At 38.2% G+C, this 15,045-nt stretch overlaps 1 protein-coding gene across 1 annotated transcript in view; it reads right to left on the reverse strand.

The window, feature by feature from the left end:
* Positions 1-2,554: 2,554 nt before the first annotated feature.
* VWA3B (von Willebrand factor A domain containing 3B) overlaps positions 2,555-15,045 on the reverse strand; it is a 153,273-nt gene continuing 140,782 nt past the window's right edge. The window contains exons 19-20 of the mRNA XM_049649831.1: positions 3,852-3,970; positions 2,555-2,681 (exon numbers count right to left, since the gene is read on the reverse strand). Of these exons, the coding sequence (XP_049505788.1) occupies positions 2,555-2,681; positions 3,852-3,970 (246 nt within the window). The remainder of the gene's footprint in view (positions 2,682-3,851; positions 3,971-15,045) is intronic.

The raw sequence follows: 15,045 nt of genomic DNA on the forward strand, positions 1-15,045 counted from the left end.
TGCCTCTACTTTGCTGCTGTGTGATTCTGTGTTACGTAACTTTTTGAAATTCTGTTTTCTTATTGTTGAAACAAGGATAACACCACCTACTTTGGTGCTGGGAGGATTGAGATGTACATATAAAGTGACCAGGAATAACTGTGATTATTCCCTCCAGGTTCTGAAGATGGGCAAGGCTTGGAAACTGAGAAACCCTTAGTGAGTGGGGCCCAATTAGCTAGCACATCCCGCTAATTTTAAATCAATCCTTTAGAAAATACTTTTCTAAGAGCACACTTACATAACTTCTGTTATTTCCCTATTTTCCATCTATACTGAAATACTTCAAAGCACACAGGGCAGAAAAAGTGTGTGGGCATGAACTGAGTGCAACTGAGAGTGTGTCAATCGAGGCTCCACTGACTGGCCAGGTGACAGTGGAAAAGCCACTGAGGGTGTGGGATGAGGGCTGTCCCTGCAAGATGCTGAGAGGGCATGGACATGAGGACCTCTCTGATGCTGGCCCAGCCCCTTCATTCAGGGATTTTACTAACCACAGTTTTCCTCTTGTTTTAGGAGGGTGAAACTTGGTTGACGGCTTGCATTCACTAGCTCTCTATATCTCTAGTTGACAAATCACCTTGTGCCAAGAATTGACTCATTTGCAAAGCAACTTGTAACTAATGACACTTCAGCAGTCTAACCAGCAGGCCGAGCATCTTGGAGGTCTTAGAAAGAGGTTACTAAGCATGTTCCCACAGCCAGGTTAGAACTGATGCTTCTCCTGTGGGTCTGAGGGCCAAAACCTTGACCTTATACTCAAAATCAAAAAGCTGCAGAAAAATCACCCCAGAAGCCAGCCAGTTCTGGCAATCTTCATTCAAAGTTTATATTCAGACACACAAAAATTGCTATCTCAATTCTTTAAAAAAAATTTTTTTAATGTTTATTTATTTTTGAGAGAGACACAGAGTGTGAGTGGAGGAGAGGCAGAGAGAAAGGGAGACACAGAATCTGAAGCAGGCTCCAGGCTCCGAGCTGTCAGCACAGAGCCTGATGCCGAGCTTGAACTCACAAACCGTGAGATCATGACCTTAGCTGAAGTTGGATGCTTAACCAATTGAGCCACCCAGGTGCCCCTCAATTTTTAAAATATTGAAACAGAAGGACTCCCACACATAGCCACTAAGTGTGACCAAAATAGCTAGTTTATGTCCCTATTTTGGCCAAAGGGCTGTGAGCTTCTCAATTGTCTGGTCATCGCTAATCAAACAAATTTAGGGTTATATGTGGCTTACTTGTGAAGGGAAATTCCTTAGAAATGTTATATTGGGATGGGGTGGGAGTAAACCAAGTTTCCTTAATTATGTGTATCTTTAGAAAGGTCACACAAGATGGAAAAGGGAATTGACACTTATGCCAATAAAATCCTTAAATACTACTACTGAATGTGAAAGATCAGGAAGCTTTGTTCTGTATCTGTGTAATATTAATGTCAGTATTAATTATTAAATAATAATAAAAAATTCATTTAATGTAAATATTACATTAATGTCACATTAATTCAATGATATTGAATTTTAAATAAAATTAACCATATTAAAATTAATGTTATTATTAATAATAACAATATAGTGTAACATTTCTCTGGGGGGTACTAAAAGGCTTTTCCAGATTCACTCATTGGAAGTAAGAGTGGGACAAATCACTATGTCTGCATTTTGGTTTTGCTATTAGGGAAGGAGGGATCCTTGTCTCCCAGAAAGGGAAAATGTCAGTGCACAGGGAGGAGCTATGTGACTATTACACTCAGTATATAATAGGATTAACAGATTCAGGGAATTAAAGGAGGAAGTATTAACATTGATTGTTCTTTATATATAATTTACATAACCCTCACAGCCACGCTGTGAGGTAGATTTTATAAAGAAGGAACCTAAAGCCAGCAACTGTTACTTGACCTGCCAAGTAGATGTCTGAACCAAGAATGAAACCCAGAATTGGGACGTCAAAGCCCTAGCTTATGGCCCTGCACCAGGCTTTCACAGACCAGGGGATTCTAGAACTCAAATATTTGACTGAGTCAAGCAAATTCAATTATAATATGAATGACATTATTGTATTATATTTTGAATAACTGAATTTGATGAATTTTAATAACTAAATGTGAATTAGATCAAATTCAAATTAAATTCCAGCAGCCAAATACATTACCAAATACAATACATAGCAACACCTGCTAGGGAGAGGGGACAAGGGGGGAGAGTAAGGCTGCTAAGCCCTTGCCCTTGGAAGCTGACGTCCTTGCAGTGGGGAGACAGGCCTGTGCAGAAGCTGTGAGCCCTCTAAGGGCCACATGCAGGGTGGGTGGTGGAGTCATCTTGGAAAGGGCTCTCAGAGGAGGGCCACTAGAGCTTAGGCAAGACAGGAAGGAAAGAGACCAGCCAGGGGATGGGAAGAGGGGCAGCATTGCTGGGAGGCAAGGGAAGGACTGCCTGGCACAGGGGGAGAGGAGGAGAAGAGGGGCAGCCCCCCTTTTACAGCAGAGGTGGGGGGGGATCTACAGAGCAGGGCCTCAGGCCCACGGAGAAGAATGAGCCTTGGCATAGTCCATGCTGTCTGCAAGAGACACGAAGGGTGGAAAAGAGAAGTCCTGAGGAGGCTGGAGGCAAATGAAGAACTCATGTAAGCCATCCTCCATTCTTAGGTGAGGGCAGAAGAAGTCTCCAGTGAAAGGAGATTTGCAGAGGCCTGTGATGGGCACAGTAGGGAAAGGCCAGCCTCTGGACTGGATTGTGTACCCCACATGGCAGGAGTCAGACTTTATGCTTCTTTTGAACACACACTTAGCACAGTGCAAAATGACAACAGACCAGCATATGCTGGCTAGGACATGTCATTAACTTTCATGTACTTTATTTCATTTCTCCCACTCACATGGCAGTAAGTGAAAACCCAGCTGCACAGCTTCTAGAACCATGAAAAGGCCTGCCTAGAGAAGCTGGGCATGCTCAAAGTTTATGTGCTATGCACAAAGGATCAATAAAGTGCTGGGAGTGGGATGGAAGGTGACCATGGAGTTAGGTAAGGGGTGAGACCAGGCTTCGGCCCTTGTGAAATAAGGCCCCATGTCAGCAGTAACACAGGGACTATTTAAGAGTATAACTTTCACTCGAGCCAACTTGATCATCTTCCTGAGCTTGGTAAGAAATGGTTTATATAGTAGGAGACACGTATTATCTCCATTATCTCATTATTGTGAAGTTTTATTATTCACTTTACAAAACGTTAGGTGCAGAAAATGATCAAATGCACTTTGCTAACAGGAAAGCTTTAAAGATCTCATGGAAACATGAGATTTCTATAGCTTTTGGAGAGAGAGGATGGTTTCTTTAAAACTCTGTTGGATTTATTCAGGTAATGTACTTAACGCAGTGCTTGGTAAATAGGAAGCACCTATGTTTGTGGATGCTACTATTGATCTTCCTTATGGGCGATTATTAAACAGCTGCTCCAGATTTTTAAAAATCTAAGCTAGGGGCACCTGGATGGCTCAGTCGGTTAAGCATCCGACTTAGGCTCAGGTCATGATCTCGTGTTTTCGTGAGTTCAAGCCTCGCGTCAGGCTCTATGCTGACAGCTTGGAGCCTGGAGCCTGCTTCAGATTCCATGTCACCTTTTCTCTCTGCCCCTCCCCCTCTTGTGCTCTCTCTCTCTCTCTCTCTCTCTCTCTCTCAAAAATAAACAAACATTAAAAAAAAATAAAAATAAATAAAAAATTAAAAATTAAAAATGTAAGCTAAAACAAGAGAAAACAAGCCAAAACAAACAAATCCCACAGTCATTAAAGAGCAGCCAGGAATGATACTCACTTTTCATAGCTCTTAATTGCCTGTTCCACTTTTTGCTTGTAGATATTGAGCTTGACTCCTTGGGGGTTAATTAACATCATCTTATTTGTGTCATTGCACACATGTGCCAGAGGGAACACCTACACACCAAATACCAAAGGAAAGTGTCATTTGATAGGTTAACACCTTCAAAAATGATCTACACAGCCATAAAGTATGTTTTTCTGACTATAAAATCAATATAATTATAGAAAAATTAGAGAATACAGAAAATCATAAAGAAAAGAATCAGAGATATCATTGCTAACATTTTTATAATTTTAAAACTATAGATATATAGATAGGGTTTTTTTTAAAGTTTGTTTTTGAGAGAGAGAGTGAGAGTGGGAGAAGGAAGAAAGAGAATCCCAAGCAGGCTCTACACTGTCACAGTGCAGAGTGTGACACAGGGCTGTAACTCACAAACCATGAGATCATGATCTGAGCTGAAATCAAAAGTCAGATATTTAACTGAATGAGCCACTAGGTGCCCCCAAACTATATATTTTTATTATTTATTTATTAAAAATTTTTTTTTTCTTTAATCTGTATTTTTGAGAGAAAGAGAGACAGAATGTGAGTCAGGGAGGGGCACAGAGAGAGGGAGACACAGAATCCGAAGCAGGCTCCAGGCTCTGAGCTGTCAGCAGAGAGCCCAAACCGGGGTTCGAACTCACGAACCGTGAGTTCATGACCTGAGCTGAAGTCGGATGCCCAACCAACTGAGACACCCAGGCACCCCAAACTATATATTTTTAAAATTACCACCACCACACACACAAAACAACTGTTTCATGAAACTCTAGCCAGAATCAAGCATTATCTTCATAAGCCCCTGTCAAATTGATGAGAGTGAGCAATTTTTAAGAAAAAGGTTCCCCTTGTTGCTACTTTGTAAATTACTACTTGGGCTAAACATCTTTTTCATATATTTATTTTACATTTGATTTTCTCTTGAAAACATATGATTATAGTTAACATCTGTTGACCATTTTCCTTGTCAATTTATAAGATATTCTTATAAATGTCAAATAGAGAAGCCTTAGTGATCATATTCAGGAAGAACAGCGGAATACCAAAAAGAGAAGTCTCCTTTCTAGTCTTTCTGTCTGCACTTGGTGCTTGCTTCTGAGTTTGGGGATGCCTATGATTCAATGCCATCTTAATAGTACCTATAATGGTATATATTTATCTATTTACCTGTTTGCATATTACTTATATCTCCTTAGTAGAATGTAAACTCCATCAGAGTAGAAATTTTGTTTTATTCACTACTGCATTCCTATTGCCCTAGAACAGTGCCTGGCACATAGTGTGCCTTCAACAAATATTTGTTGATAAATGAATAAATATATGTTCATAAAAAGGTATATTTCATATCTTAATATTTAAACAAAAAGAAAAGTCTAAATAACAGAATACCAAGCTATAATATTGTTTCAGAATTATATATTATTCCAACCATATGCAGCATGTAGGCATTTTGAAAATGTGGGGAATTGCTTTTGAGAAGTAAATCTTTACTTTCAATCAAGATGATATAGTTCATGCTTTTATGTTCCCTCTTGCATCCAAAATCACACAAAAATAGTATTGTTGTTATTAAGAAAAAATGCATACAACAGAAGGAAAGAAAAAAAGGTCAGATGCATGGTTGATAAATTTCTAGATAGAAAAGTTGACCAGAACTGTGAACAAGTGAGCAGGGCTAAAGTTGTGGACTTGTTGACTCTGTGTCCAAAGATGGCATGGGAACACGGTTCCTGGAGAGCAAGCAGGACTATGAGTGTTCTGTAGGATGAGGGCCCAAGGCAGGCTCAGTGCCTGAAGCCAGTGCTGGTATGAGGGTCTCTGACCCCTGGAAGAAGGCTCTGCCAAGTGAGAGAGGGCAGTGATGTAGCCTCACCACCCAGAACTAAACCAAGCCACCCTCTGAATCTATCACATGCCAGTATCACTGTGGAACAAGAGCTCTAAATGCCAATTAAGGGAGTCAGGGGATGGATTTAGGCAACTGCAAAACAGAAGGAGAGAGAAAAAAAAAGATTAAAAAAAATCTTGTTAAAATGAGCCACTGTACTAAAATTCTAAAATATACAATGAAAACATGCAAAAATGATAGCTGAGAAAACCAATAATCAGAAAGTCAATTTAGAGAAGAAATTAATTCCATGAGCCATCTGGACTTCATATTAATTATAATTAAAATTAATAATTGTTAGGTTATTCAAAGAAGTAACTGTCATATAAAAGTACAAAAACATATAAGAAGAAATGGATGGGGAAAAGAATATTTTAAGGAATAGAATTAATCTTGGAAAAAATGGACATTGAAACAGAAGACTATTAATTTTGAAATTTAAACATCAAGACCAAAACAAACAAGATAAAAGGCAAAGATGCAGAAAACTAAGGAGAAAGAAATAAAGTTAAGAGCTGCAAAGTCAAACCTCACTGCTTGTCAGACACATGAATTCAGTACAACCTTTGTCAAAGGAAAGGGGCCAGAACAGTGGGTTAAAAGGTGAGTCGACTAGACTTTGAACACTGACTGAAGCTTGCGGAAATGAAAAAAAACAAAAAAACAAAAAAACACAAAAAAAAACCAAAAACAAAAACAACCCCCCCCGCCAAAACCACAACTCTCTAAACAGAGCTACATATCACAAAAACTTTCAGAGGAAAAAAAAAGTCGATCTCAACAAAATGAAAGACCTTTACATTTTTATCATCCCTGGAAAAAATATCCCTTTAGAAGTCTATAAATAGCTCTCCAAGAGTGCCAACATATGGCTCAACTGCAGACCAACACCACAAAATATTTAGCAACATGATAACTTATATTAATGTTCTACTTCCCTCTTTTGTGGTTTTGGATCTCATGCCTTGCATGGCCATCATGTACTTCAGTGTGGCGGTAGTTCAAATTTGGCTCGTGTGCACCCACTCTCATTCCTTTCTGCATGCAGATTTAGGGAAAGACAAAGTCATACTCCACACCTTAAATCTGTGGTCTTAGTTTTTACAACATGGTGGTCACGTGGAGGTCCTATGGGATATTCTCTTTATGATGTCAAATTGCAGTGTGACGATGAGGTCATAAGGGGCATTCTCACAGGATTTGAGGGATCAGAACCATGCCCGCCCAGCTTCTGCAAGGAAGCATGTGGGGAGGACAGAGAAATTGACAGATCTGTTTGAAAGAGAATGAAACCTGACCACACCACCTTTGAAAATGGTTTACTTATTACCTCTCATAATGCAAATCAAGAGAACCTCTTGGATAATATTTGATAACAAAAGAGAGCCTCATGGTATTACTTCAATTCTCCTGAGAGTAACCTAAAAGAAGTCTTACCAAATTGGTATTAAAATAATCACTCACTGTGTGAGAAAATTTTAACTATGAGAAAGGGAGGGAAAGGAAGAGAGAAAGAGAGAGAGAAGGACTGGGGGGCGGGCAGGGAGGGAGGCAGAGAGAGAGAGAGAAAGAGAGTGGGTCAATACATGGACAGTCAATTCCGGCCAATTCTGTTAGAATTTTTCCCACTGTTAGACCAGAGAAAACCCATAAGCAACCTAATTTTGTCAATGGCTCAGTTGGGTAAGTGCCTGACTTTTAGTTCAGCATGATCTCACAGTCTGTGGGTTCGAGCCCCACGTCAGGCTCTGTGCTGATAGCCCAGAGCCTGGAGCCTGCATTGGATTCTGTGCCTCCCTCTCTCTCTGACTCCCCCCCCCCTCGCTCTTGCTCTCTCTCTCTCTCTCAAAAATAAATAAACATTAAAAAAAAGAATAATGTTGTCAATAACGGTGATAGTGTTTATCCTTTACTCTCTGCCAAGCACTAAGTACTCTCTATATATTTTCTCATCCAATCCCTGTATAGATATATACATTGAACTGCAGGTTTTCCTATATGGCTTTCCTCTCCACTAAACTCTTCAGTTCTTTATTTCTTTAAAAAAAACCCTAGTTTTCTCCATAATACATGTACAAAGTAACCATTTATTGAATATCTGAAAGACTGAAACTATAAATAAAATAATGGCCAAGGCTCAAAAAAAATTTTAAGTTTATCTATATTGTAAAACATAATGAAGTCTGGATTCCACCAAATTTGAATTCTTAGTAATTAAGGCACAGGATAAGTGTAACTTGCTATTTTTAAAGAGATATTTGCTAGAAACATGAATAATGTGAAGAAGATTTTAAGAGATTTAGCTTACATAAGAAAACTATTCTGAAACAAGAAAATAGAAAATTAAAATGAAATACTATTTTCACAGAACAATTGGCAATTTTTTTAAGTGTATTGCTTTTAAGTGATAACAAAAATATAGGTAAATAGGCACTCTTAAAATTCCAAGTAGGGGTGACTGGGTGGCTCAGTCGGTTGAATGTCCGACTTTAGTTCAGATCATGATCTCACCGTTTGTGAGTTTGAGCCCCCACATCAGGCTCTGTACTGACAGCTCAGAGGCTGGAGCCTGCTTCAGATTCTGTGTCTTCCTCTCTCTCTGCCCACCCCCCCCTGCTTGTGCTCTCTCTCTCTCTCAACAATAAATAAACATTTAAAAAATTCCTCTTAAAAACTGAGAACAAACCGAGGGTTGATGGGGTGTGGGAGGGAGGGAAGGGTAGGTGATGGGCATTGAAGAGGGCATCTTTTGGGATGAGCACTGGGTGTTGTATGGAAACTAATTTGACAATAAATTTTATATATTAAAAAAAATTCCAAGTAAACTGTGCAATGTGGGGAATAATTAAACAAGTTGTAGTAATTCATATTATTGAATATTGGTACAACCATTTAAAATTAATCCAAATATGGTCATTACAAGAGAATATGTTCATAACATATGCTAAATGAGGAAAGCAGAATACAGAACTGTACGAACAGCTATTAGTTGTTAAAGTCATACTACAGGTTAGAATTCCTCCCGACAACGTTCTGGGTTTATCAGTAATCCCACATTTTGAAAATGAGAAAACAGTATGAAATTGTGTGTTTATATATTTATTGTTCAACCCTGACTGAATTCACTAATTTCATTTTTTTTCCAACTAAATCAGTTCTTCCAACAAATATCCCAGAGCTTGCTGCCAGATTGGCCAAGGAGAGGTCTGATGGGACATGTGTAATGAAAACCCAAAAGCCATGCAAATCCTGCATGGGTAACTCTGAACGCAGACGCAGTGGCTTTTTAGACAGTGCAGTTGCACAAAATGCTGAGTGTAGAAGCTTAAACGTCTGCTTTCAAACTGGAACATCTCCAGTCTCCAAAGAACAAAGGAAAGCAGGACCACAGAATTAACTGGCAAAGAAGCAGTGTGTCAACAAGATCACTCATAAAACCATGACAATATGTTACTTACTACAGGGTAGATTATGTCTCACATTTTTCATCTAAACTTTTAGAAAATAAAAGGTATTTTTTTTCAATGTAGTGAGCATTTTAATTGGCATAGTAGATTAAAACTTGTTGACTTGGAATAATGTTCACTGTAGACTGCTGAGTAAAAATGAAGGCACAAATCTGTACATTGAGTTTGACTTCATTGTGGTAAAACAAACACAGAGAATAAAGGATATATAGGTAGATAAAAAGGTCTGGTCTGACAACCACCAAGTGATTCATCAGTGGTGGAAATATGACTCTACTGTTTCCTTCTTTTTCACTTATCTGTATTTTCTAATTTAAGACACAGTGAATATATTTAGCTTTTGCAATAACTGTCCTTTTAAATTTTTAATTAAGATAAGCCTTTCTATCAATATATAATTGCATTATGTTCAATGTTACTACATTTGAAAGCAACAAAATGCCTGTCCTTCACAGCATCCCTAACCTCTTTGCACTTAGCTTCATCAGCTAAATGATGAGATGAACAGTAACTTCACTAAGTTGCTCTAATTTTTAGATAGATACTTTGTTGATATCAAATGCTTCACTCAGTACCTAGTGTGAGGGCTCTTCATGTACTATATTAATGGGATTGTGCCATGACCTGTCAGGAGTAAATGACAGAGCTAGTGTGCAAGTCCAGGGTATCTGACCACAGAACTATGCGCGTAATGAACCCAGATTAGGGCAAAGCAGGAAAGCCTTGATGGGAAGCTGTTAAAGACATCATGATGTTGATGATGATAATGCAAACTTTCCAATGATAGATTAATGTTCCCAAATTATTTGGGTTTTTTTTTTCCGAAGCAATTGGCAATAAAGAGCTTTCAATTCCAGATTTGTCAAATAACTAAAACAGTTTTATTTGGTATATGACTTGGTGAAGAACTAATCTTTTTGAAAGAGCTAAGGTAAAATTATCTGGTCCATTGGAAACCATAAGTGCCAGTTAGTATCTTGTAATGAAGAGTTGCTAGGGCAACCTCTCTGCTCAATACTTCATTTCCAAGGTGACAGATTTGATGCTCGTCCAGGAAACATTGAAAACCAAAGTAGCATTGTGTTCCAGAAGAAGAAAGAGTCCATATATAAGTCATGAATGAAACAAAGAGCTGGGGACAAAGCCAAACTCTGCTTTACAATTCGGCCCAGACAGATGTGGTCATACACACAACGTAGGAGTAGGAGTCAATTAAAATTCTTAATGAAGTGGGTTAAGATTCATGTTTCCTTTTCAGCTCCATTCTACTTTTTTGTCTACTTTTTTTGTCCCACTAAGGGAGACATATTTTTAGATTATTGTTTTCCTATTCTTCCTATTTATAAGTGAGGGTCTCTTCCAGTCAGAGAAAATATTAAGGAATAAAAGTGTGCTTTGAGAGTGAAATTGCAATTTACTGCAGTATATTTCTATCATCATCATAATTCTTGCTCTTACCATTAAAAATGGAAGAAGGTGACTGGTTCCGGAAGATGGCGGCGTAGGAGGACGCGGGGCTCACAACGCGTCCTGCCGATCACTTAGATTCCACCTATACCTGCCTAAAGAACCCAGAAAACCGCCAGAGGATTAGCAGAAGGGAGTCTCCGGAGTCAAGCGCAGACTAGAGGCCCACGGAAGAGGGCAAAGGAAACAAAAGCAAAAATAAACTAGTGGGAATACATCAAAATAAAGTTTCTGCACAGCAAAGGAAATATTCAGCAAAACTAAAAGACATCCTACTGAATGGGAGAAGATGTTTGCAAATGACATATCTGATAAAGAGTTAGTGTTCACAATGTATAAGTAATTTGTGCAACTTAATACCAAAAAACAAATAATCTAATTAAAAATTGGCACAAGTCATGAACAGACATTTCTCCAAAGAAGACCTACAGATGGCTAACAGACACATGAAAAGATGCTCAACACAGGGAAATGCAAATCAAAACCACAAGAAGATACCATCTCATACCTGTCAGAATGGCTAAAATGAAAATCTCAAGAAACAAGAAGTGTTGATGAAGATGTGGAGAAAAATGAACTGTTGTGCACTGTTGGAATACAAACCAGTGGAGCCAATATTGAAGATAGTATGGAGGCTTGCTCAAAAAATTAGAAATAGAATTACCCCATGATCCAGTAACCACACTGCTGGTTATTTACCCAAAGAATATGAAAACACTAATTCAAAGGGATACGTGTACCCCTATGTTTAGAGCAGCATTATTTACAATAGCCATATTGTAGAAGCAGCCCAAGTGTCCGTTGATAGTAGAATGGATGAAGAAGATGTGGTATATATATACACAATGGAATATTATTCAGCCATTAAAAAGAATGAAATCTTGCCATTTGCAATGATATGGATGGATCTAGAGAGTATAATGCTAAATGAAATAATTTAATCGGAGACAAATACCATATGATTTCACTTAATGTGGAGTTCAAGAAACAGGACAAGCAAAGAAAAAAAGAAATCAGGAAACAGACTCTCTTAACTGTAGAGAACAAACTATAGTTACCAGAGGGGAGGTGGATGGGAGGTAGGTAAAATAGGTGAAGGGGATTAAGAGTGCCCTTAATATGATGTGTACTGTGTAATGCATAGAATTCTTGAATCACAATATTCTACACCTTAATCTAATTTACACTGTATGTTAACTATACTGGAATTCAATAAAATAAAAGAGTTTAGGTAAAAAAAAAAAAAAAAAATGGAAGAAGGTGGGGCGCCTGGGTGGCTCAGTTGGTTGGGCATCTGACTTTGGCTCAGGTCATGACCTCGCGGTCCATGAGTTCGAGCCCTGCATCGGGCTCTGGGATGACAGCTCAGAGCCTAGAGCCTGTTTCGGATTCTGTGTCTCCCTCTCTCTCTGACCCTCCCCTGCTCATGCTCTGTCTCTCTCTGTCTCAAAAATAAATAAATGTTAAAAAATAAATAAATAAAAAATGGAAGAAGGTAAGCATGCTGGGTAGTGTGCTACTTACTCACAGGTCTGTGATGAGAATTTACGTTGCTGCAAAAGGCACCAAGCACAAATGTCTACATTGCCACAAAAGGTACCAAGCACAAGTGTCCATGGTGGAAGGCAACTGAAAAATGTTGATCCTCATCCCTTGACTTTGTTTTCTAGAGTCAGAAGACTAGAATGCTCTCCTAAAGAACAGGATCCTCACTACTCTTCCAGTTTTTCCTTCTTGGAAATCACTCCATATTTTTCTCTTTCTCAGCCCTACATGGTTTAATCCTACTTAGCTGACTTCAAAAATAGCCTTGGGAGTGCCGGGATGGTTCAGTATGTTGAGCATCCAACTGTTGATTTCGGCACCTGGGTAGCTCAGTTAAGCAACTGTTGATTTCGGCTCAGGTCATGATCCCAGGGTCATGGGATGCAGCCCTGTGTCAGGCTCTGCACTGGTCATGGAGCCTGCTTGAGATTCTCTCTCTCTCCTCTCCCCTGCTCACACTCTCTTTATCTCTCTATAAAAATTTTAAAAGTTTTTTTAAAAAAAATTTTAAAAAGAGAAAAAATAGCCTTGGATTCACTGCCATTGTTGTCACCTGGGTCACAATCACCCAGGCCTTGCCTCCTGACCAACCCTTACCTTCCCAGCCTCAAACCTCTCCAACTTTTCTGCATATTGCAGCTAAAGCCCAAACTTTATCTTCTCTCTCTTCTGCTAGAAAACTTTTGGTTGTCCTCAGGTTGATATTCCAAACTCTTAATCAAGGCCCTTCCTTTACGAGTGTTAACACCAAACTTTCTTCGGAATGACAAACTTTCTCTGACCCTGAGACTTTGCCACCTGCTCTCTCACTACTTAGGATATCCCTCCCCACTTCATCACCTCATAACTCCTTTTCTGCTCCAGGCTCTGAATTCTCACAGCCAAGTGTGAAGCCTCTTTGACAATGGAAACTGGGTTAGGGACCCCTCTTGCATCTTGACTTCAGTACTTCCCACTTGTCACATTTAACTAGAACTTATTTTAACTACTATTTCCTCCATGAGATGGTAAGCTGTATTTGGGTAAGAATATTGGTTGTCTTGTTTAGCTATATTCTAGAGACCAGCTCAGGGTCTGCATATAGTAGGCATGTAATATTTGTGAAATATTTTTGTAATAAAAGCCAATGTTTATTGAGTGCCTGCTAAGTGAAGTCTATTATGTGCATTACTTCTTTTAATCCCATGACAGTCTCAGAGTAGGTATATTATTATTACATGAATTGCTATGTTTATTTCTTCAGAATATGAGCCAGTGAGGAGAGGATAGGTTGAATAAGATTTTATGTCTGTATACTATTTTCAGGGTTTTCAAAGCATTTCTATACTTGTAGAGCAAACGTTTATCAAGAGATATTATATAGAGTTCCTCTCAGAAAAAAGGCTGTCACTGTAACTACTAGAAATGTAACATTTATTTCAAGGGTGATTTGGTTTCATCTGTCAAAAATTTAAATGTATGCACCCTTTGGGTCCAGCAATACCACTTTACAGAAGCTATCCCAAAGAGAGATTTGTACCTGTGCCCCAAAATCTATGTGCAAGGAAATCTGTCACAGGATTGTTTGTGATACGGAAAAGAAGGATACAGTGTAAATGCCCATTAATAATGGGAAAGAACTGGGGATGAAATATACAGCATAGGGAATATAGTCAATGGTACTATAATAGCATTGGATGGTGACAGGTGGTGTTACACTTGGGCTGAGCACAGCGTCACTTACAGAGCTGTCAAATCACTATGTTGTGCACATGAAATAAAAGTAACATTGGAGAATAACCTTGAAACTAGTAAGAATGAGACCCATATCTACACATGTGTAAAGGTCTCTAAGATCTTAATTTTTAGAAGATAATTTTTATAAAAGATAATTTATAAAAGATAAAAATGGCAAATCCATATATCACCTCATTTATGTTTACTAAAATTGTTATGCATATGTATATGTTAGGTATACATATGTACATATATGAGTTTGTGTGTAGAAAAAGAATTGGAAAGACATTCACCAAACTACTCAGAGGGTTTCCTTCCTAGATGAGAGGAGTTGAGAAAGAAGTTTCCATGTTTTCCTTTAAAGACTTCTATATGCTCATTCCCTACTGAGAATGTATTCATATGTTACTTAGCAAATAAAAATAAAAAAATAAGTTAGTAAAAAATTAAGTTCCCTTTATATTTCACCATTTTATCATTTGTTATAGGTCTGTTTTTCTTTACTTTTTTTTCAGTGTATCATTAATACATATTCAGAGTTAAAAGCACTACAACAATAATTAGAAAGTACATAAACAAGACCCCCAAGCCTCCAATAATCTCATGACTCAGATAAACACTATTAACATTTTGGTAAAAGAGAAAAGGAGGGAGAAAGAGTGCCATGTCTTACATCATACTTACATGTAACCAAATTTACATGCTATATGTGAAGATTTGTGCCTGATTTTATCATTTAGCATTAACTATGTTGAGAGATTTTCCCCACGTCATTTCTTATTCTGGGGAAATAGGATATTTAATGAAAGTATGACATTCCATGATATAGATGTTTAGATATTTAGGTTGCTTCTAGGGTCCTCAATGTTAGATATAAGGCAGTGCTAACTATTCTTTGAATATATGTATTAGTATTTCTGATTATGAAATATCTAAATATGGATTTGGTGGAGGGAAGACTATATGCTTTTAACACCTCTGAGTGTACTGCCAAGGCTGAAACAATTTATACTCCAGTATAAATCTAGAATATCCAGTAGGATATAAAAGTTCCAATTTC

Source organism: Panthera uncia (assembly GCF_023721935.1).
Source record: "Panthera uncia isolate 11264 chromosome A3 unlocalized genomic scaffold, Puncia_PCG_1.0 HiC_scaffold_11, whole genome shotgun sequence".
Classification (NCBI taxonomy): domain Eukaryota; kingdom Metazoa; phylum Chordata; class Mammalia; order Carnivora; family Felidae; genus Panthera; species Panthera uncia.